The sequence below is a fragment of the Somniosus microcephalus genome, chromosome 4 (genome assembly GCF_052327205.1).
Source record: "Somniosus microcephalus isolate GS21.2 chromosome 4, FLI_Smic_1.0, whole genome shotgun sequence".
Lineage (NCBI taxonomy): Eukaryota > Metazoa > Chordata > Chondrichthyes > Squaliformes > Somniosidae > Somniosus > Somniosus microcephalus.
Genome location: NC_140990.1, coordinates 90,482,153 through 90,510,117, shown reverse-complemented (window position 1 = coordinate 90,510,117; position 27,965 = coordinate 90,482,153). Strand labels below are relative to the sequence as shown.

General features: G+C 56.2%; 1 protein-coding gene across 2 annotated transcripts in view; it reads left to right on the top strand.

The window, feature by feature from the left end:
* LOC147119505 (adenylate cyclase type 2-like) overlaps positions 1-27,965 on the top strand; it is a 172,743-nt gene that overhangs the window by 134,817 nt on the left and 9,961 nt on the right. For both annotated transcript variants that reach the window (XM_085985056.1, XM_085985057.1), the window contains 6 exons: positions 6,849-6,962; positions 9,169-9,353; positions 11,399-11,492; positions 16,819-16,977; positions 21,942-22,088; positions 26,544-26,651. In XM_085985056.1, coding sequence (XP_085841182.1) covers positions 6,849-6,962; positions 9,169-9,353; positions 11,399-11,492; positions 16,819-16,977; positions 21,942-22,088; positions 26,544-26,651 — 807 coding nt within the window. The remainder of the gene's footprint in view (positions 1-6,848; positions 6,963-9,168; positions 9,354-11,398; positions 11,493-16,818; positions 16,978-21,941; positions 22,089-26,543; positions 26,652-27,965) is intronic.

Below are 27,965 nucleotides of genomic sequence, written 5' to 3'. Positions count from 1 at the left end.
CCATCGTGTCCGCGCCGGCCATCAAGCCCTGTCTATTCTAATCCCATTTTCCAGCACTTGGTCCGTAGCCTTGTATGCTATGGCATTTCAAGTGCTCATCTATATGCTTCTTGAATGTTGTGAGGGTTCCTGCCTCTACCACCCTTTCAGGCAGTGAGTTCCAGATTCCAACCACCCTCTGGGTGAAAAAGTTCTCCCTCTAAACCTCCTGCCCCTTACCTTGAAACTATGCCCCCTTGTTATTGACCCCTCTACTAAGGGGAAAAGTTCCTTTCTATCTATCCTATCTATGCCCCTCATAATTTTGTACACCTCAATCAGGTCCCCCCTCAGCCTTCTCTGCTCCAAGGAAAACAACCCCAGCCTGTCCAGTCTCTCTTCATAGCTGAAACGCTCCAGCCCAGGTAACATCCTGGTGAATCTCCTCTGCACCCTCTCCAATGCAATCACATCCTTCCTATAGTGTGGCGACCAGAACTGCACACAGTATTCCAGCTGTGGCCTAACTAGCATTTTGTACAGCTCCATCATAACCTCCCTGCTCTCATATTCTATGCCTCGGCTAATGAAGGCCAATGCACCCTGTGCAGATCCCGCCTCTGCACTCCCCTCTCAATCCAGAGAAATGCAAGAAGTCACACAACACCAGGTTATAGTCCAACAGCTTTATTTGAAATCACAAGCTTTCGGAGCGCTGCTCCTTCGTCAGGTGAAGATGATGTCTTTTATGTCTAGAAATCTATCTATCTCCTTCTTAAATATATTCAGTGACTTGGCCTCCACAGCCTTCTGTGGTAGAGAATCCCACAGGTTCACCACCCTCTGAGTGAAGAAATTTCTCCTCATTTCAGTCCTAAATGTTCTACCCCATATCCTGAGACTGTGACCCCTCGTTCTAGAGCCCCCAGCCAGGGGAAACATCCTCCCTGCATCCAGTCTGTTTAGCCCTGTCAGAATTTTATACATTTCCACGAGATCCCCTCTCATTCTTCTAAACTCTAGTGAATACAGGCCTAGTCAACCCAATCTCTCCTCATACGACAGTCCTGCCATCCCAGGAATCAGTCTGGTGAACCTTCGCTGCTCTCCCTCTATGGCAAGTATATCCTTTCTTAGGTAAGGCGACCAAAACTGCACACGGTACTCCACAACTTCAGGGGCGGGCTGTGCTGGTGGCAACTCTTGGGTATCCACAAGCAGAAAGGCACAAGGGTCGGGTTGTGGTGAGGGGTTGGGGGGCGGGGGGTGGAGGAAGCAAGATATCCAGGCATACGCTGTCAGCAGCTTGTAAGTGAGAAGAGATTGTGGATGAGGGGGGTGAGAAGTGGGATGTGAGAAGAAGGATCAGATACGACCATACCGTCATTGTCAGCAAGGGCTTCAGCTTCTCCTGTTGCCGTGACCTTCATCACTGCCGCTGCAGTTATGTCAAGGACAGATACGAACATACGAATGAGGAGCAGGAGTAGGCCACTCGGCCCCTCGAGCCTGCTCCGCCATTCAATGAGATCATGGCTGATCCGATTACTCCACATACCCGCCTACCCCCCGATAACCTTTCACCCCCTCGCTTATCAACAATCTATCTGCCTCTGCCTTAAAAATATTCAAAGACTCTGCTTCCACCGCCGTCTGAGGAAGAGAGTTCCAAAGACTCACGGCCCTCTGTGAGAAAAAATTTCTCCTCCTCTCTGTCTCAAATGGGCGACCCCTTATCCCTCCGGGTCGCTGAGGTTCTGTATTAGGGCTTGGCCACCTCCTGCCTACCGCTGCTCCCTCCAGTTAGAACATAAGAACATAAGAAATAGGAGCAGGAGTAGGCCATTCGGCCCTTCGAGCCTGCTCCGCCATTCAATGAGATCATGGCTGATCTTCTGCCTCAACTCCATTCACCGGCCCTATCGCCATATCCCTTGATGCCCTTACTGGTCAGAAATCTATCGACTTCTGTCTTGAATATACCCAATGACTGAGCCTCCACAGCCCTCTGGGGTAGAGAATTCCAAAGATTCACCACCCTCTGTGTGAAGAAGTTTCTTCTCATCTCAGTCCTGAATGGCCGACCCTTTATCCTGAGGCTGTGGCCCCTGGTTCTAGACTCCCCAGCCAAGGGAAACATTCTCCCAGCATCCACCCTATCAAGCCCTGTAATAATTTTGTATGCTTCAATGAGATCCCCAATCATTCTTCTGAATTCAAGAGAATACAGGAAACTTTCGATTTACCGGCACCTAAATAACTGGAAATCTCGGTTAACCGGCAAAATTCAGGAGTAGGTTCAGGTAAGTTTTACTTCTGCCTTCCTCGATCTGTTGCTGTGCAAGGGTGTGGCTGCAGCTGTTGCTAAGCTACAGAGATGCTTGGAACTTGTGGCCATTGTTCTGAACCTGTTGCTAAGCAACAGGGTTTGTTGCTTTATACGGAGCTGTCAGCTCTCGTATCTTTTACTATAGCTTCCGGAATTTTTGATGAACCGGCACCACGTCGGTCCCGTCGGTGCCGGATAAAAAAAAGTTTCCTGTGCAGGCCTAGTTTACTCAATCTCTTGTCATACGACAGTCCCGCCATCCCAGGAATCAATCTCGTGAACCTTCGTTGCACTCGCTCTATGGCAAGTATATCCTTCCTTAGGTAAGGAGACCAAAATTGTACACAGTACTCCAGGTGTGGTCTCACCAAGGCCCTATATAATTAGAGTATGACTTCTTTACTCCTGTACTCAAATCCTCTTGTAATGAAGGCCAGCATACCATTTGCCTTCATAATGGTTTGCTGCACCTGCACATTCACTTTCAGTGACTCATGTGCAAAGACACCCAGGTCCCTTTGAGTATCTGCATTCCCCAATCTTTCACCATTTAGGAAATACTCTGCCTTTCTGTTTTTTCTACCAAAGTGGATAACCTCACATTTATCCACATTATATTCCATCTGCCATGTTCTTGCCCACTCACTGAGCCTGTCGAGATCCCCTTGAAGCCTCTTCACATCCTCTTCGCAACTGACACTGCCACCTAGTTTTGTGTCATCAGCAAATTTGGAAATGTTACAATTAGTCCCCTCATCCAAATCATTGATATAGATTGTGAATAGCTGGGGCCCAAGCACCGATCCTTGCGGTACCCCACTAGTCACAGCCTGCCATCCTGAAAAAGACCTGTTTATCCCTACTCTTTGTTTTCTGTCTTTTAACCAATTCTCAATCCATGCTAGTATATTACCCCCAATTCCATGTGCCCTAATTTTGTTCACCAGTCTCTTGTGTGGGACCTTATCGAAGGCCTTCTGAAAATCCAGATACACCACATCTACCGGTTCCCCTTTGTCTACTCCACTAGTTACATCCTCAAAGAACTCCAATAGGTTTGTCAAACAGGATTTCCCTTTCATAAATCCATGTTGACTCTGCCCAATCTTACTACAGGTAGACTACCTTTTATCCGAACTTCCGAAAACCGAAACCCTCTAAAAACCGAAGGTTTTTTCGTTCAGCATAAGTCGTGCGCACGACATGACCAGAGTGGCGCACGACCCCGACCCCCGCTGACGGACCCCCCCCGCGGACCCCCGCCGACCCCGACTCCTGCCGACCCCCCCGCCGACCCCCGCGGACCCCGACTCCCGTCGACCCCGACCGACCCCCACCGCCGACCCCGACGACCCCCACCCCTGACCCCCCGACGACCCCCCCGCGGACCCCTGCCGAACCACCCCCGACAAATTTCCCAGTCTTATAAAATACCTTCCGAAATCCGAAATTTTCCGAAAACTGAAACACGGCTGGTCCCGAGGTTTTCGGATAAAGGATAGTCTACCTGTATTAGTTTCTAAGTGCCCAGTTATTGCATCCTTTATAATAGATTCCAGCATTTTCCCAACTACTGATGTGAGGCTAACAGGTCTGTAGTTCCCCGTTTTCTCTCTCCCTCTGGTTCCATGCTGCCTTTGCCTGCAGGAGGAAGGCAAGTGAGTCAGCGAGTGTGGTGCGGTGTGTTTGGGTGATGTGCCTGCCATGGTTTGAACAGCTGTCAGTGTAAGTGCAAGGTGTGAGATGTTGGTGTGAGTGTTGAGTGTAGAGATAGAGGATCAGCCATGATCACATTGAATGGCGGAGCAGGCCCAAAGGGCCGAATGGCCTACTCCTACTCCTATTTTTCTATGTTTCTATGTGTTGCAGCAGTGGTAATCCCACGGTGGGATGGGCAGTGGTAACAGCAAGTAATTAGGAAGCTAGTGGAATGTTGGCCTTTATTGCAAGGGGTATGGAGTATAAAAGTAGGGAAGCTTTGATGCAACTTTACAGGGCGCTGGTGAGGCCACACCTGGAGTACTGCGTACAGTTTTGGTCTCCATATTTAAGGAAGGATATACTTGCATTGGAGGCAGTACAGGGAAGGTTCACGAGGTTGATTCCTGGGATGAAGGGGTTGTCTTATGAGGAAAGGTTGAGCAGGTTGGGCCTTTACTCATTGGAGTTTAGAAGAATGAGAGGTGATCTTATTGAAACATATAGGGGGAAAATTTCGGTTGCTTTGCGCCTCCCGTTAGCGTCCTAAGAAGACGCTAACCGGGTGCAAAGCAACTAGCGCCCGGCCTCCCGCGAAATTCAGCGGGAAGTTAGTGGCGGCGGTAACCATTAGCGATGATGTCATCGCCGTGCGCAGCGCCCCACTCGCGCCCGGCCACGATCTGCGGTAGTGCCCTCTGACATACCGCCGGACACTATGTCCGACAGGGTCGGGGGGGCCTACCTGCGGCCAGGGTGGCGTTAATTAAAGGCGAGGTGCCAGGCAGCCATTTTTGTTGCTGGCCGCCTGCCAGCACCTGCCCCCTCTGCCGTCCCCGGCTTCCTCTGCAGCCCTCCCCCGCCCCCCGTGGAGTTCCGGCTGCGGTCTGTGAGCCCGACACTTCTCTTGAGTGCCGGGATCGTTTGCCGGCACCCCAATCCCTGGTGGCCCAGCTGGGCCCCGGGTCGTGCTGCACGGTCGGGCCTTAAGAAGGGGAGGAAGGCCTGCAGTACCGCGGCGCAATGTGCTGCGATATTCCCCCGCAGCGCCCCAAGAGGGAGGCGGGGCTCTTCCAGTAGCGCCCTGCTTTCCTTTTGGGGCGCTACCGATGAATTTCGGCCACGGGGGCGCTAAAAGTAGCTAAATTAGCGCCCCAAAGGGGGCGAGACTCAATTTTTCCCCCTAAATCTTTGTCCCCTAGTCCTTGTACCATCAACTAGTGGGAGCAGCCTTTCCCCGTCTAGCCTATCCAAACCCGTCATAATCTTGTACACCTCTATCAAATCACCCCTCAACCTCCTTTGCTCTAATGAAAACAAATCCAGCTTCTCCAACCTGTCCTTGTAGCTAAGATCCCCCATCCCCAGAACCATTCTGGTAAATCTCCTCTGCACCCTCTCAAGGGCCTTCACATCCTTCCTAAACTGTGGTGACCGGAACTGGACGCGATACTCCAGTTGTGGCCTAACCAGCGCTGGGCTGTTCCCACTAGGTCATTAAACTTTTTAACCGGCACTGGCTCTAGGTCCTTGGGACCACACGGGTGGCCGTGACAGTGTTGGCTATCTCCTCCCAGAGCCGTCTGCCACGCGCCGGGAACAGGACAGCCCGCCGCCTTTAAACGGCTGCGGTCAAGGCCTCCAGTGCAGCATCCGAGGACCTTTGAGCTCGCTCCTCTTGGTTGCTGAGCCACGTCCTCAGCCAGACGAAGCAACTTCTCCTCCTCAGGCAGTCCCTGGGAACCGAGGATGACTTGCTTCCACTAACAATGAGTTCTCAGGTGACTGATGAGCCCAATGTGGGACCTACAGTCTCTGTCACAGGTGGGGCAGACGGTGGTTGAAGGGGTGGGTGGGCGGGGTGCTTGGGTCGACGTGCGCTCCTTGCGCTGCCTGCGCTTGGCTTGCGCTTGCTCCCGGCGAAGAGAGTTGAGGTGTTCAACGCCTTCCCGGATGCTTCTCCTCCACTTTGTGCGGTCTTGGGCCAGGGATTCCCAGGTGTCAGTGGGGATGTTGCACTTTTTCAAGGAGGCTTTGAGGGTGTCCTTGAAGCGTTTCCTCTGCCCACCTGGGGCTCCCTTGCCGTGTCGGAGCTCCGAGTAGAGCGCTTGTTTTGGGAGTCTCGTATCGGGCATGCGGACGATGTGACCCGTCCATCGGAGCTGATCGAGCGTAGTCAAAGCTTCGATGCTGGGGATGTTGGCCTGAGCGAGAACACTGACGTTGGTGCACCTATCCTGCCAAGGAAGCATCTACCCTTTCAGTAGCACTGAGAGTCTAAGCCAAACATTACTGGCCATCAGACTGCACCTGATATTGCCCCCTGCCCCCCGCACCCTGCCCCATTGAGCGCTAAGCCAATCAGCAGAGTGTTTAGTGCAGAGATCAGCATTCCAATCATTATAACGAGCTTTCAACGGGTGTAGGCAAATAGCGCTGGCCCTTGGCACCGCCCGTTTTCATGCCTAATCCAATTGCTAGGCTGAGAGACAGAGAGAGAGACAGAGAGAGAGTGAGTGAGAGAGAGAGCCTCTCTGTAGTGTGTGTATATATTGGGGAAGAGGGTCAGGTGAGCCCGGGATTAACTGTGGCGGCCCCCCCCCCCACCCCACCCCCTCCATGTACGAACATCCCATCCGCACGCCCCGTCAGGGTTCGTGGTCGACTAACGTGCTGCCAGGCTGAGGAACCACAGGGGGCTCCTGGGCTCTGTGCCAGAGTCTGAGCCGGCGCCTTCAGGGGAGGGAAGGAAGGACGGGGGAAGGTGGGCTGTAATTCCGATCAGATTGATTGAGATCTGGCCCAACTCATCCGTCTGCTTCTCTCTCTCTCCTGTCGCCAGTTTTTCCTTCCGAAACCATCTGGCCCCGTACCGTGCGACAACGGGACAGTTCTTTCCGTGGCACTCAACGAGACAGAGGGGACCTCCGAGGCTCAGCTTCTCTTCACCATCCCTGTGAGTAATGACGCCAATATCTGTGGCCTGTGCTTCTTCATATGTCCGTAACCAGGGCCCAGGCCCCGTGAGAGTCTGACTAGGCCCCTGGTGTCAGATCTAACCAGGCCACTGGCCCCATGGTAGTCTGACTAGGCCCCTGGTCTCAGATTGAATAGGTCCCAGGCTTATGGGAGTCTGACTAGGCCCCTGGTCTCAGAACTAATCAAGCCCCAGGCTCTGTGGGGGTCTGACTAGGCCCCTGGTCTCAGATCTAACCAGGCCCCAGGCTCCGTGGGGGTCTGACTAGGCCCCTGGTCTCAGACCTAACCAGGCCTCAGGCTCCGTGGGAGTCTGACTCAGCCTCTGGTCTCAGATCTAACCAGGCCCCAGGCTCTGTGGGAGTCTGACTAGGCCCCGAGTCTCAGGTTGAATAGGTCCCAGGCTTATGGGAGTCTGACTAGGCCCCTGGTCTCAGAACTAATCAAGCCCCAGGCTCTGTGGGGGTCTGACTAGGCCCCTGGTCTCAGATCTAACCAGGCCTCAGGCTCTGTGGGAGTCTGACTCAGCCTCTGGTCTCAGAACTAATCAAGCCCCAGGCTCTGTGGGAGTCTGACTAGGCCCCTGGTCTCAGATCTAACCAGCCCTCAGGCTCTGTGGGAGTCTGACTAGGCCCCTGGTCTCAGATCTAACCAGGTCTCAGGCTCTGTGGGAGTCTGACTCAGCCTCTGGTCTCAGATCTAACCAGGTCCCAGGCTCTGTGGGAGTCTGACTAGGCCCCTGGTCTCAGATCTAACCAGGCCTCAGGCTCTGTGGGAGTCTGACTAGGCCCCTGGTCTCAGATCTAACCAGGCCCCAGGCTCTGTGGGAGTCTGACTCGGCCTCTGGTCTCAGATCTAACCAGGCCCCAGGCTCTGTGGGAGTCTGACTCAGCCTCTGGTCTCAGATCTAACCAGGTCCCAGGCTCTGTGGGAGTCTGACTAGGCCCCTGGTTTCATTAATTTTGCCAACTCTGGCTTGACGTATTCCTTGATGTTTCATGGCATGGCCTCTTGCCTCTAATCACCCTGTCCCCACACTCCCGCCATTGTTTGCCGGACAAGTCCATCCTGGTAGTGCCCCGCCTTCCCACGACCAATTGGAAAGTGAACAGACTCTCCATTACTACATTGGATGATTCTTGACTGCCTAGTCAAACAGCTTTTCCCTGCCCCCATGCCCCGCCCGATCTCCAATATTTTTTATAACTAATAATCAAAAGTGTCCAAAGAAAATTTTTTTAAAACACAAATTTTTTATTGCCCTAATATTTCTCTCCTGGGTTTTTGCTCACAGCAGTGTCCTGAAAATTAGTCTTTTATTCCTGGAGACTCCAGGGCAATCCTGGAGGGTTGGCAACCCCAGGCCTCAGGTATAACAGGACCCAGGCTTATGGGAGTCTGACTGGGCCTCTGGTTTCAGATATAACAGAACACAGCCCTGTGGGAGTCTGACTAGGCCTCTGGCCTCAGATATAACAGAACGCAGGCTCGTGGGCGTCTGACTAGGCCTCTGGCCTCAGATCTAACCAGGCCCCAGCCCTGTGGGAGTCTGACTAGTAGGCCTCTGGCCTCAGATCTAACAGGACCCAGGCTCATGGGAGTCTGACTAGGCCTCTGGTCTCAGATCTAACCAGGCCCCAGGCCTGAGGTAGCCTGACTAGGTCTCTACCCTCTGGTCTAACAGGACCGAGGCTCATGGGAGTCTGACTAGGCTCCTAGCCTCAGACCTGACTAGGCTCCTAGCCTCAGATCTAACCAGGCCCCAGCCCTGTGGGAGTTTGGCTAGGCCTCTGGCCTCAGATATAACAGAACGCAGGCTCGTGGGCGTCTGACTAGGCCTCTGGCCTCAGATCTAACCAGGCCCCAGCCCTGTGGGAGTCTGACTAGTAGGCCTCTGGTCTCAGATCTAACCAGGCCCCAGCCCTGTGGGAGTCTGACTAGTAGGCCTCTGGTCTCAGATCTAACCAGGCCCCAGCCCTGTGGGAGTCTGACTAGTAGGCCTCTGGTCTCAGATCTAACCAGGCCCCAGCCCTGTGGGAGTCTGACTAGTAGGCCTCTGGTCTCAGATCTAACCAGGCCCCAGCCCTGTGGGAGTCTGACTAGGCCTCTGGCCTCAGATCTAACTGGGCCTCTGGTTTTGGAGTTTGAACCATGAACTCACGATTCCTTGCTTCCTCTTCCCTCAGTATTACATGTACTGCTGCCTGCTGGGCCTGCTGTCCTGCTCCCTGTTTTTTCGTATGAACTTTGAACTGAAGATGATCTTGCTGGTCCTGGCACTGGTGATCTACAACGTCATCTTCCTCTACGTCCACTCCAGGATGTCCGACTACTACACATGTTACCTCTACCCCAATGCGACCCTGGACGGGTAAGGAACCGTTCATCATTCATTGGCTTGGATCGTTGATATTCGATGCTAGAGGGGACCCAGGTGGTGGATTGGGCCTACTAAGTGGGACAGCCCCAGGGTGGGCAAGGGCAAGCGGGCCAACAATAGGAACTTGCGATTGTACGGCCCCACCCTCCCTTTAATGTCACAAAACCGCCATGAGATACTTTGCAGCAAATAATAGTACAAGGATTCGGGGAGTTGAGGGGGCGGTGGATCCACAACCTGACCTTTCACCCTCTGGGGCCAGAGGTTCACTCTGTATCTAACCTGTGCTATACCTGCACATGAGTGTGAACGACGGGTTAGAGGGACCTCCCCAGATACAGGAGTGTGAGAGAGGGGTTAGAGGGGCCTCCCCAGATACAGGAGTGTGAGAGGGGGGTTAGAGGGACCTCCCCAGATACAGGAGTGTGAGAGAGTGGTTAGAGGGGTCTCCCCAGATACAGGAGTGTGAGAGATGGGTTAGAGGGACCTCCCCAGATACAGGAGTGTGAGAGAGGGGTTAGAGGGACCTCCCCAGATACAGGAGTGTGAGAGAGGGGTTAGAGGGACCTCCCCAGATACAGGAGTGTGAGAGAGGGGTTTGAGGGACCTCCCCAGGTACAGGAGTGTGAGAGAGGGGGCTCCCCAGATACAGGTGCAACATTCAAGTCTAGGACAGTCTTGGGACTTTGTAGAGACTGAGGGGGAAAAATTTGGTTGCTTTGCGCCTCCTGTTAACGCCCTAAGAGGGCGCTAATGGGGCGCAAAGCAACTAGCGCCCGGGTGCGGCGATGTTTGCGCCGCTCGCGAAATTGAGCAGACATTTTGCGGCGGCGCTAAACACTACCGCCACGATCTCCTGCGCCCGCAGATCGTGACGTCAGTCGAGCGTGCAATGCCCCGGTAGCGCCCCAGACCAGATATTGAGTGGCGCCCCCTGTCTTACCGCCTGCCGCTAGCAACGACAGGGTGAGGGGAACGTTTTGCAGTCGGGAAGGGACTGGGGGAGCGCTATTTAAAGGCGACCACTTCCTGTTTTATTTTGTCAGCGACATTTTTGCACCACGCATTCTGAGAGAGAGAGAGAGACTTCTGGAGAGATTCAACGCTGTGTGAAGGAGTTTTGGGTAGTGAGCAGCACTTTGCAGGTTCATTTTGATTTGACCTTCCTTGCATCGATTTAGAAGAGACTGTGGGGGCTGCACTCTGAGCTCTTTCCCAAGGGCCTCCATTGTTCTTTCCAGCAGATTTGATGTACAGGTCTCTCCAGGCCGAGATTCAAGGCTGCAATGAGCAGGGTGTGGATGGAGAGCAAGATCGACCCTCCCCTTTAAGAACTGGCCGGCGCCAGTGTGTCTGTGTTCCATTGCTGACTGACATTGTGATGAAATATTCCATTCATCACTGCCTGTGACTGTGGTCGGTTTCAGTGTCATTTCCCTTCCCCCAGTCCTCATTGTATTGTTTATTGGAATGTGCTGGAATGTGCTGTGTGTGTAGGGCTCCGCCCATACCTGGCCCCTTTTGTAAGCTAGCTCAGTCTGGCCTCAGTCTCCAGAAGGAAGATACCTCTCTCTCTTACGTGTTACTTTCTAAGTTAATAAAAGCCTTGTTTTGTTTCGCTAACATCGAGTCTCGGAATCATTGAGGCACATCAGACATCACATGAGCTTCGCCAGCGCTCTGAGGTAGCGCCTCGCTCCTCGGCCTTTGCACCTTAAGACAGGTGTGTAGTGCCTGATTTAGCGCTCCAATCACCTCCAGGGGCGATAGAAGCCAAGTTTGCAGTGGGAGGCAATAATTTGCGCCAGGCGCTAAACTTTCCGCCCGGCCGATAATTGCACCCCAAACAGGGCGATACCAAATTTCTCCCCCTGAAGGTTTGTTGAGGGTAAAGGGAGCATTGATGGAGAGTTTTAGCAGTGGAGGAGATGGGGGAGCGCCATCGTGAGAAGATAGAAGGGTCAATGTTGACGGCTGATGTACTTCCTGTTTCCTGCTGATGTGTTTCCTGTCAGCCATTGCCCTTTGTTTTCCAGTGGTCATCAGCCAGGAGTGTGGAAGGATCCTAAGCTAATGGGGAGCATCTCATTCTTCATCTTTTTCTTCACCCTCCTCGTTCTGGCGAGACAGGTACGGAGACACAACGAGAACTGGGTGGGGAATGGACGGTGGGTGGGCGGGGTTGTGGTGTTGATATCCGTGTGGGGAATGGGTGATTACATATTACATAGGATTGCATCGGATATACGGCACAGAAACAGGCCATTCGGCCCAACCAGTCCATGCCGGCGTTTATGCTCCACTCGAGCCTCCTCCCGTCTTTCCCCATCTAAATCTATCAGCATAACCCTCTATTCCCTTCTCCCGCATATGCTTGTCCAGCCTCCCCTTAAATGTATCGATACTATTCGCTTCAACCACTCCCTGTGGTAGCGAGTTCCACATTCTCACCACTCTCTGGGTGAAGAAGTTTCTCCTGAATTCCTTATTTGATTTCTTGGTGACTATCTTATATTGATGGCCTCTGGTTATGCTCTTCCCCACCAGTGGAAACATTCTCTCTGTATCCACTCTATCAAAACTGTTCATGATTTTAAAGACCTCTATTAGGTCACCCCTCAGCCTTTTTTCAAAAGAAAAAAGACCCAGGCTGTCCATCCTTTCCTGATATGTATACCCTCACATTTCTGGTATCATCCTTGTAAATCTTCTCTGCACCCTCTCCAGTGCCTCTATATCCTTTTTATAATATGGTGACCAGAACTGTATGCAGTTCTCTAAGTGTGGTCTAACCAAGGTTCGATACAGGTTTAACATAACTTCCCTACTTTTCAATTCTATCCCTCTGGAAATAAACCCTAGTGCTTGGTTTGCTTTTTTTATGGCCTTGTTAACCTGTGTCGCTACTTTTAGTGATTTGTGTATTTGTACTTCAAGATCCCTTTGTTCCTCTACCCCACCCAGACTCGCACCCTCCAAGTGACAAGTGACCTCCCTATTTTTCCTACCAATATGGAATACCTCACACTTATCTGTGTTGAATTTAATTTGCCAATTATAGGCCCACTCTGCAAGTTTATTAATGTCTTCCTGTAACTTGTTGCAGTCCTCCTCAGTATTGACTGCCACTGTGAATAGTTACCCTTTACTCCTACTCTTTGCTTTCTGTCCTGAAGCCAGCCAGCAATCCATTCTGCTATGTGTCCTCTGACTCCGCATTCTCAGTCAGTTCGTCAGTCTTACCTTATCGAAGGCCTTATCAGGGGGAACTGAACGCTCACCGAAACGATCGCTGCAATGTGCAGGGAGGCAAAGCAAGATCTCAGGGGTGGGGGAGGTGGCTGGGGCGAGGGGGAACAGAGTAGGATCATTGCCCCTCCCCACCTCACCTCACCACCCCAACCCTGCCTGAACTCACCTGAAGTGTATCAGGCCTCAACCAGCCCTGAGCACTTCCGGGGTCCGAGTTGGTTGAAGTGTGTCAGTGGGTCTCACACTCTCGCCTCTGAGTCAGAAGGGCGTGAGTTCGAGCTCCCTCTCCAGAGACTCGAGCCTCATAATCCAGGGCCGACACTTGCGGTGCCAGTACTGAGGGAGTGCTGCACCGTCAGAGGGGCCATCTTCTGGGTGAGACGTTAAACCGAGGGCCCCCCGTCTGCCCTCTCGGGTGGACGTAAAAGATCCCACGGCCGCTATTGGAAATAGAGCAGGGAGAGTTCTCCCGGGAGTCTTGGCCCAATATTTATCCCTCAACCAACATCACTAAAAACAGATGATCTGCTCCATTTATCACTTTACTGTTTGTGGGAGCTTGCTGTGTACAAATCGGCTGAGCATTTCCTACATTACAACAGCAACTACACTTCAAAAAGTACTTCATTGGCTGGAAAGTGTTTGGGACATCTTGAGGTCGTGAAAGGCATGAAACAAAGGTCTTTCTTTGTTTTGATGGAGAGACTCCCTCTTTAAAAGGGGTCCCTGATGGAGAGACTCCCTCTTTAAAAGGGGTCCCTGAAGGAGAGACTCCCTCTTTAAAAGGGGTCCCTGATGGAGAGACTCCCTCTTTAAAAGGGGTCCCTGAAGGAGAGACTCCCTCTTTAAAAGGGGTCCCTGATGGAGAGACTCCCTCTTTAAAAGGGGCCCCTGACGGAGGGACTCCCTCTTTAAAAGGGGTCCCTGATGGAGAGACTCCCTCTTTAAAAGGGGTCCCTGATGGAGAGACTCCCTCTTTAAAAGGGGTCCCCGATGGAGAGACTCCCTCTTTAAAAGGGGTCCTGATGGAGAGACTCCCTCTTTAAAAGGGGTCCCTGATGGAGAGACTCCCTCTTTAAAAGGGGTCCCTGATGGAGAGACTCCCTCTTTAAAAGGGGTCCTGATGGAGAGACTCCCTCTTTAAAAGGGGTCCCTGATGGAGAGACTCCCTCTTTAAAAGGGGTCCCTGATGGAGAGACTCCCTCTTTAAAAGGGGTCCCTGATGGAGAGACTCCCTCTTTAAAAGGGTCCCTGATGGAGAGACTCCCTCTTTAAAAGGGTCCCTGATGGAGAGACTCCCTCTTTAAAAGGGGTCCCTGATGGAGAGACTCCCTCTTTAAAAGGGTCCCTGATGGAGAGACTCCCTCTTTAAAAGGGGTCCCTGATGGAGAGACTCCCTCTTTAAAAGGGTCCCTGATGGAGAGACTCCCTCTTTAAAAGGGGTCCCTGATGGAGAGACTCCCTCTTTAAAAGGGGTCCTGATGGAGAGACTCCCTCTTTAAAAGGGGTCCCTGATGGAGAGACTCCCTCTTTAAAAGGGGTCCCTGATGGAGAGACTCCCTCTTTAAAAGGGGTCCCTGACGGAGAGACTCCCTCTTTAAAAGGGGTCCCTGATGGAGAGACATCGAGGGAAAAGTTCAGTATTGCCCCGTTTGGGGCGCGATTATCGGCCGGGCGTAAAGTTTAGCGCCTGGCACTAATGATTGCCTCCGACTGCAAACTTGGCTTCTATCGCCCCTGGAGGTGATTGGAGCGCTAAATCAGGTGCTACACACCTGTCTTAAGAGTTAAATAGCACTTCCCCAGTCCCTTCCTGAGTGCAAAACGCTCCTCTCAACCTGTCATTGCTAGCGGTAGGCGGTAAAGCAGGGGACGCCACTCAATATCCGGTCCGGGGCACTACCGGGGCGTTGCACGCTCGACTGACGTCACGATCTGCCGGTGCGTTAATTCCGTGTCTAGTTAATTCCGTCTAGTTTATTCCGTGAACGGCGCAAACATCGCCGCGCCCGGGCGCTAGTTGCTTTGCGCCCCGTTAGCGCCCTCTTAAGGCGCTAATGGGAGGCGCAAACCAACTGAATTTTCCCCCATTGTGTTTAATCAGAGTTTAAGATGGAATATATCACACTGGTAATACAGCAAAAACATACGACCGTGACAAGCAGCTGGTACCGGTGCCGATCGGACAGAAGGCTGGCATGCACGAACAGTTCTCTGGTTTGTGGCCTCTCTTCCTCTCATCCAGAACCTCCGGGTTGGTGAGCATGGGATCACTCTCGCTGTGCTCGCTGACCTACACTGGCTCCCGGCTAAGCAACGCCTCGATTTCAAAATTCTCATCCTTGTTTTCAAATCCCTCCATGGCCTCGCCCCTCCCTATCTCTGTAATCTCCTCCAGCCCCACAAACCCCCGAGATATCTGTGCTCCTCTAATTCTGCCCTCTTGAGCCCTGATTATAATCGCTCAACCTTTGGTGGCCGTGCCTTCTGTTGCCGAGGTCCTGAGCTCTGGAATTCCCTCTCTAAACCTCTCCATCTCTCTACCTCGCCTCCTTTAAGACGCTCCTTAAAACCTACCTCTTTGACCAAGCTTTTGGTCACCTGCCCTAATTTATCCTTATGTGGCTCGGTGTCAATTTTTTGTCTTATAATACTTCTGTGCCGCGCCCTGGGATGTTTTACTGTGTTTTAAGGTGCAATTTAAATACAAGTTGTTGTTGTTGTAGTAGTCTGAAGAGACTTTGGGGGAAAAATTCAGTTGGTGAGTGCCTCCCGTTAGTGCCTCCGGGCGGGGGGGGGCTGCGAGGAACTTAGTGTCCGAGCGCGGAGATCGTGGCGGCAGTGTTTAGCAAAATTGACCTGTCGCTTTGCGCTGGCACTAAACACTGCCGCCACGATCTCCTGCGCCCGCAGATTGTGACGTCATGCGAGCGTGCAACGCCCTGGTCGCGCCCCGGACTGGAAATTGAGTTGCGCCGCTAGGAACGACAGGTAGAGGGGGACGTTTTCAAGTCGGGAAGGGGCTGGGTTGGGGGGGTGGGGGAGCGCTATTTAAAGGCGGGCGCCTCCTGCCTTTTCTTGTCGGCAAAATCTTTGGAACACGCAGGTTGAGAGGGAGAGAGATGTCTGGAGAGATTTAACGCTGTCCGAAGGAGTTTTGGTCCTCGGCACCGTTTTGAGGTTCCCAAGCGCCGAGCTCTTTCTCCGGGCCCATTCAGGAGTGCTTCCAACACAACTGCTTTCGAGGTCTCTCCAGGCCCAAATTCAAGGCTGCAATGAGCTGGGTGCGGCTGGCCAGCAAGATGGCCGCCCTCCCCTTTCAGAACTTGACGGCGCCAGTCTGTCTGGCTTCCATGGTAGCTGACATCGCCTGAGCTTTGGTAGCGTTCTGAGGTAGCGCCTCGCTCCCCGATGTCAGTGCCTAGAGAGAGAGAGAGAGAGAGAGAGAGAGAGAGAGAGAGTGAGCAAGATGTGTAGCACCTGATTTAGCGCTCAAATCACCTCCGGGGGGGGCGATAGAGACGAATTTTGCAGTCGGAGGCAATAATTAGTGCTGGGCACTAAACTTTGCGCCCGGCCGATATTAGCGCCCCAGAATGGCCGGTTGACTTGCGCCTCCCGCTAGCGCAATTCAGTTGGAGGTTAGCGGCGGTGGTGACCCTTAGCGCCTCCGGAGATGACGTCATCGACGTGCGCAGCGCCCCCTGACTTACCACCGGACGCTATGTCCGACAGGGTCGGGGTTGCGGGGGGGTGGGCGTACCTTCGGCGCAAATTAAACGGGAGGTGCTGATCGGCCATTTTTGTTGCTGTCCCCGGCCTCCTGTGCAGCCCCCACCCCCCGTCCCGGTCTATCGCTGGCACTCCGATCCCTGGTGGCTGGGCCCCGGCGGGTCGCGCTGCGCTAGGCCCCTCTCCTTTACTAAGGGGAGGAAAGCCTGCAGCCCCTCTTGGGGTCGCTACCAGTGAATTTCTAAAAGTAACGCCCCAGGTGAAGTTAATGCCCCTAACAGGGGCACGACCCAATCTTGCCCCCGCCCTGATTTCGAACAGCTCCTTTTGTCCGTGCCCGGACCAAGGCTGTAATGAGGACTGGAGCCGAGTGGGCCGACCCTGAGGTATGACTCCAGCCAAGCCCGAACACGGGCCCCCGCTCTAACCGTCTGTTTCTCCTCCCACAACCCCCTATCCCCCGCCCCCGCAGAACGAGTACAGCTGCCGGCTGGACTTCCTTTGGAAGAAGAAGTTCCGACAGGAGCGGGAGAAGATTGAGACGATGGAGAACCTGAACCGGGTGCTGCTGGAGAACGTGCTGCCGGCCCACGTCGCTGTGCAGTTCATCGGGCAGAACCTCAAGAACGAGGTCAGCGCCCTTGGGTGGGGCGGGGTTTGGGGTGGTGTCGAAGCGGTAGCAGCCTCGGGTCCGTCCGGCTGATCCATCCGGGGTCGTGTCGGCGGGAATGCGAGGAGATCGTGATTAGCGTGAAATTGAGACTGGAGAGAGCGGGGGGGAAGGGGGATGTTGGTGTGGAGCTGGGAGCACGGAGAGGAGCTGTCAGAGTAGAGATCGGTGGAAGAGGGGGAGGTGAGAAGGTGAAGGGGTTGTCCCTGTGGGGCGGGGAAGGGGAAGGAGGAGTGGGTGTGACGGAGCGGGGATCGGAGGGTCAGGGTGTGTGGGAGCGGGGATCAGAGGGTCAGGGTGTGAGGGAGCGGCGATCGGAGGGTCAGGGTGTGTGGGAGTGGGGATCGGAGGGTCAGGGTGTGTGGGAGCGGGGATCGGAGGGTCAGGGTGTGGGAGCGGGGATCGGAGGGTCAGGGTGTGACGGAGCGGGGATCGGAGGGTCAGGGTGTGACGGAGCGGGGATCGGAGGGTCAGGGTGTGTGGGAGCGGGGATCGGAGGGTCAGGGTGTGACGCAGCGGGGATCGGAGGGTCAGGGTGTGTGGGAGCGGGGATCGGAGGGTCAGGGTGTGTGGGAGCGGCGATCGGAGGGTCAGGGTGTGTGGGAGCGGGGATCGGAGGGTCAGGGTGTGACGCAGCGGGGATCGGAGGGTCAGGGTGTGTGGGAGCAGGGATCGGAGGGTCAGGGTGTGTGGGAGCGGGTATCGGAGGGTCAGAGTGTGTGGGAGCGGCGATCGGAGGGTCAGGGTGTGTGGGAGCGGGGATCGGAGGGTCAGGGTGTGTGGGAGCGGGGATCGGAGGGTCAGGGTGTGTGGGAGCGGGGATCGGAGGGTCAGGGTGTGACGGAGCGGGGATCGGAGGGTCAGGGTGTTGGGAGCGGGGATCGGAGGGTCAGGGTGTGTGGGAGCGGGGATCGGAGGGTCAGGGTGTGTGGGAGCGGGGATCGGAGGGTCAGGGTGTGTGGGAGCGAGGATCGGAGGGTCAGGGTGTGACGGAGCGGGGATCGGAGGGTCAGGGTGTGTGGGAGCGGGGATCGGAGTGTCAGGGTGTGTGGGAGCGGGGATCGGAGGGTCAGGGTGTGTGGGAGCGGGGATCGGAGGGTCAGGGTGTGTGGGAGCGGCGATCGGAGGGTCAGGGTGTGTGGGAGCGGGGATCGGAGGGTCAGGGTGTGTGGGAGCGGGGATCGGAGGGTCAGGGTGTGTGGGAGCGGGGATCGGGGGGTCAGGGTGTGACGGAGCGGGGATCGGAGGGTCAGGGTGTGTGGGAGCGGGGATCGGAGGGTCAGGGTGTGTGTGAGCGGGGATCGGGGGGTCAGGGTGTGACGGAGCGGGGATCGGAGGGTCAGGGTGTGTGGGAGCGGGGATCGGAGGGTCAGGGTGTGACGGAGCGGGGATCGGAGGGTCAGGGTGTGTGGGAGCGGGGATCGGAGGGCCAGGGTGTGACGGAGCGGGGATCGGAGGGTCAGGGTGTGTGGGAGCGGGGATCGGTGGGTCAGCGTGTGTGGGAGCGGGGATCGGAGGGTCAGGGTGTGTGGGAGCGGGGATCGGAGGGTCAGGGTGTGTGGGAGCAGGGATCGGAGGGTCAGGGTGTGTGGGAGCGGGGATCGGAGGGTCAGGGTGTGTGGGAGCGGAGATCGGAGGGTCAGGGTGTGACGGACCGGGGATCGGAGGGTCAGTGTGTGTGGGAGCGGGGTTCAGAGGGTCAGGGTGTGTGGGAGCCGGGATCGGTGGGTCAGCGTGTGTGGGAGCGGGGATCGGAGGGTCAGGGTGTGACGGAGCGGGGATCGGAGGGTCAGGGTGTTGGGAGCGGGGATCGGAGGGTCAGGGTGTGTGGGAGCGGGGATCGGAGGGTCAGGGTGTGTGGGAGCGGGGATCGGAGGGTCAGGGTGTGTGGGAGCGGGGATCGGAGGGTCAGGGTGTGTGGGAGCGGGGATCGGAGGGTCAGGGTGTGTGGGAGCGGGGATCGGAGCGTCAGGGTGTGTGGGAGCGAGGATCGGAGGGTCAGGGTGTGACGGAGCGGGGATCGGAGGGTCAGGGTGTGTGGGAGCGGGGATCGGAGGGTCAGGGTGTGTGGGAGCGGGGATCGGAGGGTCAGGGTGTGTGGGAGCGGGGATCAGAGGGTCAGGGTGTGTGGGAGCGGGGATCGGAGGGTCAGGGTGTGTGGGAGCGGGGATCGGAGGGTCAGGGTGTGTGGGAGCGGGTATCGGAGGGTCAGAGTGTGTGGGAGCGGCGATCGGAGGGTCAGGGTGTGTGGGAGCGGGGATCGGAGGGTCAGGGTGTGTGGGAGCGGGGATCGGAGGGTCAGGGTGTGTGGGAGCGGGGATCGGAGGGTCAGGGTGTGACGGAGCGGGGATCGGAGGGTCAGGGTGTTGGGAGCGGGGATCGGAGGGTCAGGGTGTGTGGGAGCGGGGATCGGAGGGTCAGGGTGTGTGGGAGCGGGGATCGGAGGGTCAGGGTGTGTGGGAGCGAGTATCGGAGGGTCAGGGTGTGACGGAGCGGGGATCGGAGGGTCAGGGTGTGTGGGAGCGAGGATCGGAGGGTCAGGGTGTGTGGGAGCGGGGATCGGAGGGTCAGGGTGTGTGGGAGCGGGGATCGGAGGGTCAGGGTGTGTGGGAGCGGGGATCGGAGGGTCAGGGTGTGTGGGAGCGGGGATCGGAGGGTCAGGCTGTGTGGGAGTGGGGATCGGAGTGTCAGGGTGTGTGGGAGTGGGGATCGGAGGGTCAGGGTGTGTGGGAGCGGGGATCGGAGGGTCAGGGTGTGTGGGAGCGGGGATCGGAGGGTCAGGGTGTGTGGGAGCGGGGATCGGTGGGTCAGCGTGTGTGGGAGCGGGGATCGGAGGGTCAGGGTGTGTGGGAGCGGGGATCGGAGGGTCAGGGTGTGACGGACCGGGGATCGGAGGGTCAGGGTGTGTGGGAGCGGGGATCGGTGGGTCAGGGTGTGTGGGAGCGGGGATCGGAGGGTCAGGGTGTGTGGGAGCGGGGATCGGAGGGTCAGGGTGTGACGGAGCGGGGATCGGAGGGTCAGGGTGTGTGGGAGCGGGGATCGGAGGGTCAGGGTGTGTGGGAGCGGGGATCGGAGGGTCAGGGTGTGTGGGAGCGGGGATCGGAGGGTCAGGGTGTGTGGGAGCGGGGATCGGAGGGTCAGGGTGTGTGGGAGCGGGGATCGGGGGGTCAGGGTGTGACGGAGCGGGGATCGGAGGGTCAGGGTGTGTGGGAGCGGGGATCGGAGGGTCAGGGTGTGTGTGAGCGGGGATCGGAGGGTCAGGGTGTGTGGGAGCGGGGATCGGAGGGTCAGGCTGTGTGGGAGTGGGGATCGGAGTGTCAGGGTGTGTGGGAGTGGGGATCGGAGGGTCAGGGTGTGTGGGAACGGGGATCGGAGGGTCAGGGTGTGTGGGAGCGGGGATCGGAGGGTCAGGGTGTGTGGGAGCGGGGATCGGAGGGTCAGGGTGTGTGGGAGCGGGGATCGGAGGGCCAGGGTGTGACGGAGCGGGGATCGTTGGGTCAGCGTGTGTGGGAGCGGGGATCGGAGGGTCAGGGTGTGTGGGAGCGGGGATCGGAGGGTCAGGGTGTGACGGACCGGGGATCGGAGGGTCAGGGTGTGTGGGAGCGGGGATCGGTGGGTCAGGGTGTGTGGGAGCGGGGATCGGAGGGTCAGGGTGTGTGGGAGCGGGGATCAGAGGGTCAGGGTGTGACGGAGCGGGGATCGGAGGGTCAGGGTGTGTGGGAGCGGGGATGGGAGGGTCAGGGTGTGTGGGAGCGGGGATCGGAGGGTCAGGGTGTGTGGGAGCGGGGATCGGAGGGTCAGGGTGTGTGGGAGCGGGGATCGGAGGGTCAGGGTGTGTGGGAGCGGGGATCGGAGGGTCAGGGTGTGTGGGAGCGGGGATCGGAGGGTCAGGGTGTGTGGGAGCGAGGATCGGAGGGTCAGGGTGTGTGGGAGCGGGGATCGGAGGGTCAGGGTGTGTGGGAGCGGGGATCGGAGGGTCAGGGTGTGTGGGAGCGGGGATCGGGGGGTCAGGGTGTGTGGGAGCGGGGATCGGAGCGTCAGGGTGTGTGGGAGCGAGGATCGGAGGGTCAGGGTGTGACGGAGCGGGGATCGGAGGGTCAGGGTGTGTGGGAGCGGGGATCGGAGGGTCAGGGTGTGTGGGAGCGGGGATCGGAGCGTCAGGGTGTGTGGGAGCGGGGAGCGGAGGTTCAGGGTGTGTGGGAGCGGGGATCGGAGGGTCAGGGTGTGTGGGAGCGGGGATCGGAGGGTCAGGGTGTGACGGAGCGGGGATCGGAGGGTCAAGGTGTGTGGGAGCGGGGATCGGAGGGTCAGGGTGTGTGGGAGCGGGGATCGAGGTCAGGGTGTGTGGGGGCGGGGATCGGAGGGTCAGGGTGTGACGGAGCGGGGATCGGAGGGTCAGGGTGTGTGGGAGCGGCGATCGGAGGGTCAGGGTGTGTGGGAGCGGGGATCGGTGGGTCAGGGTGTGTGGGATCGGCGGGTCAGGGTGTGTGGGGGCGGGGATCGGAGGGTCAGGGTGTGTGGGAGCGGGGATCGGAGGGTCAGGGTGTGTGGGGGCGGGGATCGGAGGGTCAGGGTGTGTGGGAGCGGGGATCGGAGGGTCAGGGTGTGACGGAGCGGGGATCGGAGGGTCAGGGTGTGTGGTTGCGGGGATCGGAGGGTCAGGGTGTGTGGGTGCGGGGATCGGAGCGGGAGGGAGGGAGCGGGTGGTGGGAAGGTATGTCGGAGCGGAGATCGGGTGGATTAGGAGCAGGGCGGGGGGGTGGGGCGGTCAGGCACTGAACTTTCACCCTCTGGTGACCTGGGATCAAATTCAGCCCCAGCCAAAGGGGATGAAGGTGCCCTCTAATGTGATGAAGGGGACTGGGGATGGGTCAGACACTCTCCTCCTTCTCCGCCTGCCTCACCTCCTGCGATCTCGCCCTCAGGACCTCTACCACCAGTCCTACGACTGCGTCTGTGTCATGTTTGCCTCCATCCCGGATTTCAAGGAGTTTTACTCGGAAACGGACGTCAACAGAGAAGGTCTGGAGTGCCTGCGGCTGCTGAACGAGATCATCGCCGATTTCGATGAGGTAAGGGAGGGATGTCCTGCATTACCACCGGGACTACACCGCAAAAGCACCTCATTGGCTGTAAAGCGCTTTGGGACGTCCTGAGGTCGTGAAAGGCAAGCTCGTTCTTTTTTTCTGCCCCTAATCTGGTCTCACTTCCCCTGGGTTGGGGGAGAGGGCAGGCCTGCATTTAAATATCTTCGGCCTCAGTTAACAGCAACAACTAATTGCATTTATATAGCGCCTTTAACGTAGCAAAACATCCCAAGGTGTTTCACGGGAGCAATCATCAAACAAAATCTGACATTGAGCCACATAAGGAGGTATTGAGTACAAAGGTAGAGAAGCTATGCTGAATCTTTATAAAGCACTGGTTCAGCCACAACTGGAGTATTGCGTCCAGTTCTGGTCACCACACTTTAGGAAGGATGTGAAGGCCCTTGAGAGGGTGCGGCGGAGATTTACCAGAATGGTTCCGGGAATGGGGGATCTTAGCTACAAGGACAGGTTGGAGAAGCTGGATTTGTTTTCCTGAGAGCAAAGGAGGTTGAGGGGTGATTTGACAGAGGTGTACAAGATTATGATGGGTTTGGATAGGCTAGACAGGGAAAGGCTGTTCCCACTAGTTGATGGTACAAGGACTAGGGGACACAGATTTAAGGTTCTGGGCAAGAGATACAGGGGGATGTGAGGGAAAACTTTTTTACGCAGCGAGTGGTGAGGACCTGGAACTCACTGCCGACGGAAGTGGTGGAAGTGGAGACACTGAATGTTTTCAAGGGGAGACTGGATAGGCACTAAAGGGAAATAAACTTGCAGAGCTACGGGGATAGAGCGGGGGAATGGGACTGACTGGATTGCTCTACAGAGCCGGCACGGACTCGACGGGCTGAATGGCCTCCTTCTGTGCCATTATGACTCTATACTTTTAACGCCTCGAACAAATTAGCGCCCCCGCGGCCAAAATTGAATGGTAGCACCCCAAGAGGGAAGCGGGGTGTTACTGGAAGCTCCCTGCCTCCCTCTTCGGGCGCTGTGAGGGAATTTCGTAACACTACGTGCTGCGGTACTGCAGACCTTCCTCCCCTTCTTAAAGGGGTGGGGCCTTGCACAGCGCGACCCGGGGTCCAGCTGGGCCACCGGGATCGGAGTGCCGGCAAAGGAGCCCGGCACTCGCGAAGTGCCAGGCTCATGGAGCGCAGCTGGCACTCTGCGGGGGGTGGGGGGGGCTTCACAGGAGGCCAGGGATGGCAACGGGGGCAGGTGCTGGCAGGCGGCCAGCAACAAAAATGGCCGCCCGGCACCTCGCCTTTAATTAGTGCCATCCCGGCCGCAGGTAGGCCCCCCTGACCCCGTCGGACATAGCGTCCGGCGGTAAATCAGGGGGCGCTCCCGAAGATGACAGCCGGGGCGCTGTGCACGGTGATGACGTCATCGCCGGCGCTGCAGGGCGCTAACGGGTACCGCCGCCGCCGTGGGCAGCACGGTGGCATAGTGGTTAGCACTGTTGCCTCACAGCGCCAGGGACCCGGGTTCGAATCCGGCCTCGGGTGACTGTGTGGAGTTTGCACATTCTCCCCGTGTTTGCATGGGTTTTCTCCGGGTGCTCCGGTTTCCTCCCACAGTCCAAAGATGTGCGGGTTAGGTTGATTGGCCATGATAAAAATTGGCCCTTAGTGTTAGGGGGGATTAAATACATGGGGATAGGGCTTGGGTGGGATGGCTGTCGGTGTAGGGACCGGGTGCTAGGGTTTGGATGATCAGCCATGATCTCGTTGAATGGCGGAGCAGGCTCGAAGGGCCGAATGGCCTACTCCTGCTCCTATCTTCTATGTTTCTATGTAACCTCCCGCTGAATTTCGCGGGAGGCATTGGCGGCGCCGTGCCCGGGCGCTAGTTGCTTTGCGCCCTCTTAGGGCGCTAACGGGAGGAGCTAAGCAACCGAATTTGTCCCCTATGATTCTATATTCCAACAGGCTTGGTCAAAGAGGTAGGTTTTAAGGAGCGTCTTAAATGAGAGGAGAGAGAGGCGGAGAGGTTTAGGGAGGGAATTCCAGAGCTTAGGGCCCAGGCAGCTGAAGGCACGGCCGCCAATGGTGGAGCGATTAAAATCAGGGATGCGCAAGAGGGCAGAATTAGAGGAACGCAGGGACCTCGAGGTGGGGGGGCGGGTGTGGGGCTGGAGGAGATTACAGAGACAGGGAGGGATTTGAAAACAAGAATGAGAATCTTAAAATCAAGGCATTGCTTAACTGGGAGCCAATGTGGGTCAGCGCGCACGGAGGGGAGATGGGCGAATGGGACTTGGTGCGAGTTAGGAGGTGGGCATTAGCGGAGGAGGAGGGAGATGAAAGGAGGAATGTATCTGAGGTGCCCTGATCGTTAGTTTTTCAAATTTACATCTTCCCTGAGGCCCGGAGTCATGTTTGTTACCAGGACAATGCATGTAGCCTTTTTTTAACGTTAAAATCTATGATTGGTGACTGATGTTCAGAGGTAATCAGTGCCCCCTTTCTTAAAGGGGCGCAACCAAGAAACGAAATTATACAAATTTTTTGAAATGAAACTTAACAAGTCAAATAAAAATTTGGCCTCGGGTTGATGAAGCACTCCAGTCCCTCTGGAGCCCACTGGTCGCGGGAGGCCTCAAGCATACCGGTGGACACCGGGTGCTCCCTCTCCAGGGACACCCGGGTGCAAACCAACCCACGGATGCCAGGCCGAACGACCCTTCCTCGACCGCTGCGCTGCCTGGACCTGCGGTTGGCCACCGTGGCCAATGCCCAGGAGCTCTCCTACGAGGAGGTCCTCCAACGCCCCCTCCTCCCCGCCGGCTGACCAAAGATCAGGAGCGCGGGACTGAAGTGCAGCCACGAATCGAGGAGCAGCCCCTTCAGATAGCTGAAGAGGAGCTGCAACCTCACACACTCAGCCTCTACGTGAAACACGTACTCCTCCGGGCCGCAGGAAATGGCAGGCAGCCTGGGAGGAGTCCGTGAATCTGCTGTGTGCGACACTCCCCACCCCAGATCCCCAACGGAAAAGGGGAGGGCTCCCTCGTAGAGACTGGGGACCACCCACCCCCCCACCCCCACCCCGGTCTCCTCCGGACAGCAGGATAGTACGCCAGGGCACGTCCGGACGGCGGACGGGGACGATGAAGTGGAGCAGCCCGTACAGGAAAAGCCCTCCGCGCGGAATGGAAAGGCAATGGAAGGGATTTTCTTGAGACGGCTCAAGTTGTGAGGCGCCGGCTCCCGAGGGAGGTTTCAGGGCCAAGCGTTGATGAGAAATTCCATCCAAGCGGTGGGGGGGGGGGGGGGAGTGGGGGCAGTTCAGACAGGATCGCCCCACACGCTTCGGATAACGTTTGTAGCCCTTTTCAAATTTACATACACCCAAAGGGCCTGAGCCATGTTGGTTACCAGGGCAGCGCAAGTAGGCCTTCTAAAATTTACACCCTCCCTGAGGCCCAGTGCCATGTTGGTTACCAGGGCAACACAGGCCAGGGTGCCAATAGCAGGACATGGGTTGCATGAGATATAAAAACTCTCATTTAAATAGGTTCAGAACAGACCCTCCCACTTAAGGGTGGGCATAATGTGTACCTGTCCCTACTTCCCTCAGCATATTTTTTACCGACAGGAAAGATATGGCAGAGTTGGGCCTTGACATTCAACGGCATTACCATCTCCGAATCCCCCACCATCAACATCCTGGGGGTCACCATTGGCCAGAAACTTAACTGGACCAGCCACATAAATACTGTGGCAACAAGAGCAGGTCAGAGGCTGGGTATTCTGCGGTGAGTGTCTCACCTCCTGACTCCCCAAAGCCTTTCCACCATCTACAAGGCACAAGTCAGGAGTGTGATGGAATAGTCTCCACTTGCCTGGATGAGTGCAGCTCCAACAACACTCAAGAAGCTCGACACCATCCAGGACAAAGCGGCCCATTGATTGGCACCCCATCCACCACCTTAAACATTCACTCCCTCCACCACCGGCGTACCGTGGCTGCAGTGTGTACCATCTACAAGATGCGCTGCAGCAACTCGCCAAGGCTTCTTCGGCAGCACCTCCCAAACCTGCGACCTCTTCCACCTAGAAGGACAGGGGCAGCAGGGAAGACCACCACCCCCAAGTTCCCCTCTGAGTCACACACCATCCCGACTTGGAAATATATCGGCCGATCCTTCATCGTGGTTGGGTCAAAATCCTGGAACTCCCTCCCTAACAGCATTGTGGGAGTACCTTCAGGGATGGGCAATAAATGCCGGCCTTGCCAGCGACGCCCACATCCCGTGAACGAATAAATAATTAAATAAATCCCGCCCAATTTTGCCCACACAACTGCACCCGCACCGCCTCTCCCCCTCCCCCACCCATTGACTTAACAGAGGAGAGGACGAGTTAAAGTACGTGTGGAAAGAAAATGCACTTTTTTTTTAATGTAATCCGTTCCTCTTCTCTGCAGCTCCTCTCGAAGCCCAAATTCAGCGGAGTGGAGAAGATCAAGACGATCGGCAGCACTTACATGGCAGCGTCAGGGCTGAATGCTGCTCTGGGACAGGAGGGCCCACAGGTAATGTGGAGAGGGGCCGAAGGGGCTTTTCATGATGGTTGAGATTTATCCGTTTCCCCTTCCTCTAACAGGGCAGGGTTCGGGGGGTGAGGGGGGGTGCGATGGGTCAGGTATGGTCCTCTCACTCTCTGGGACCTGGGATTGGGGGGGGTCAGAGGGTCAGACATTGACCTTTCACCCTCTGGGGACCCTGGGGTCAAATCACAGCCTCAGACAGAGGGGGATGAAGGTCTCCACTCTCTCTGACGTGAAGGATTGGGTGGGGTCAGAGTTTACACCAGTTCTTTGGCACTAACTTCACCTCAATGTGATGTGCAGCACCTTTTTTTTATTCGTTTATGGGATGTGGGCGTCGCTGGCAATGCCAGTATTTATTGCCCATCCCTAATTGCCCTTGAGAAGGTGGTGGTGAGCCGCCTTCTTGAACCGCTGCAGTCCGTGTGGTGAAGGTTCTCCCGCGGTGCTGTTAGGGAGGGAGTTCCAGGATTTTGACCCAGTGAAGGATCGGCGATATATTTCTAAGTCAGGATGGTGTGTGACCTGGCGGGGAACTTGGAGGTGGTGGTGTTCCCATGCACCTGCTGCCCTTGTCCTTCTAGGTGGAAGAGGTCGCGGGTTTGGGAGGTGCTGCCGAAGAAGCCTTGGTGTGTTGCTGCAGTGCATCTTGTAGATGGTACACACAACAGCCACGGTACGCCGGTGGTGGAGGGAGTGAATGTTTAAGGTGGTGGTTGGGGTGCCAATCAAGCGGGCTGCTTTGTCCTGGATGGTGTTGAGCTTCTTGAGTGTTGTTGGAGCTGCACTCATCCAGGCAAGTGGAGAGTATTCCATCACACTCCTGACTTGTGCCTTGTAGATGGTGGAAACATAGAAACATAGAAGATAGGAGCAGGAGTAGGCCATTTGGCCCCTCGAGCCTGCTCCGCCATTCAATGAGATCATGGCTGATCATCCAAATTCAGTACCCGGTCCCTGCCTTCTCCCCATATCCCTTGATCCCTTTAGCCTTAAGAAATATATCCAACTCCTTCTTGAATATATTTAATGAATTGGCCTCTACTGCCTTCTGTGGTAGAGAATTCCACAGGTTCACCACTCTCTGGGTGAAGAAATTCCTCCTCATCTCTGCCCTAAATGGCTTACCCCTTATCCTTAGACTGTGACCCCCTGGTTCTGGACTCCCTGGCCATCGGGAACATCCTTCCTGCATCTAGTCTGTCTAGTCCTGTTAGAATTTTATAAGTTTCAATGAGATCCCCTCTCATTCTTCTAAACTCCAGCGAGTGCAAGCCCAATCGACCCAATCTCTCCTCA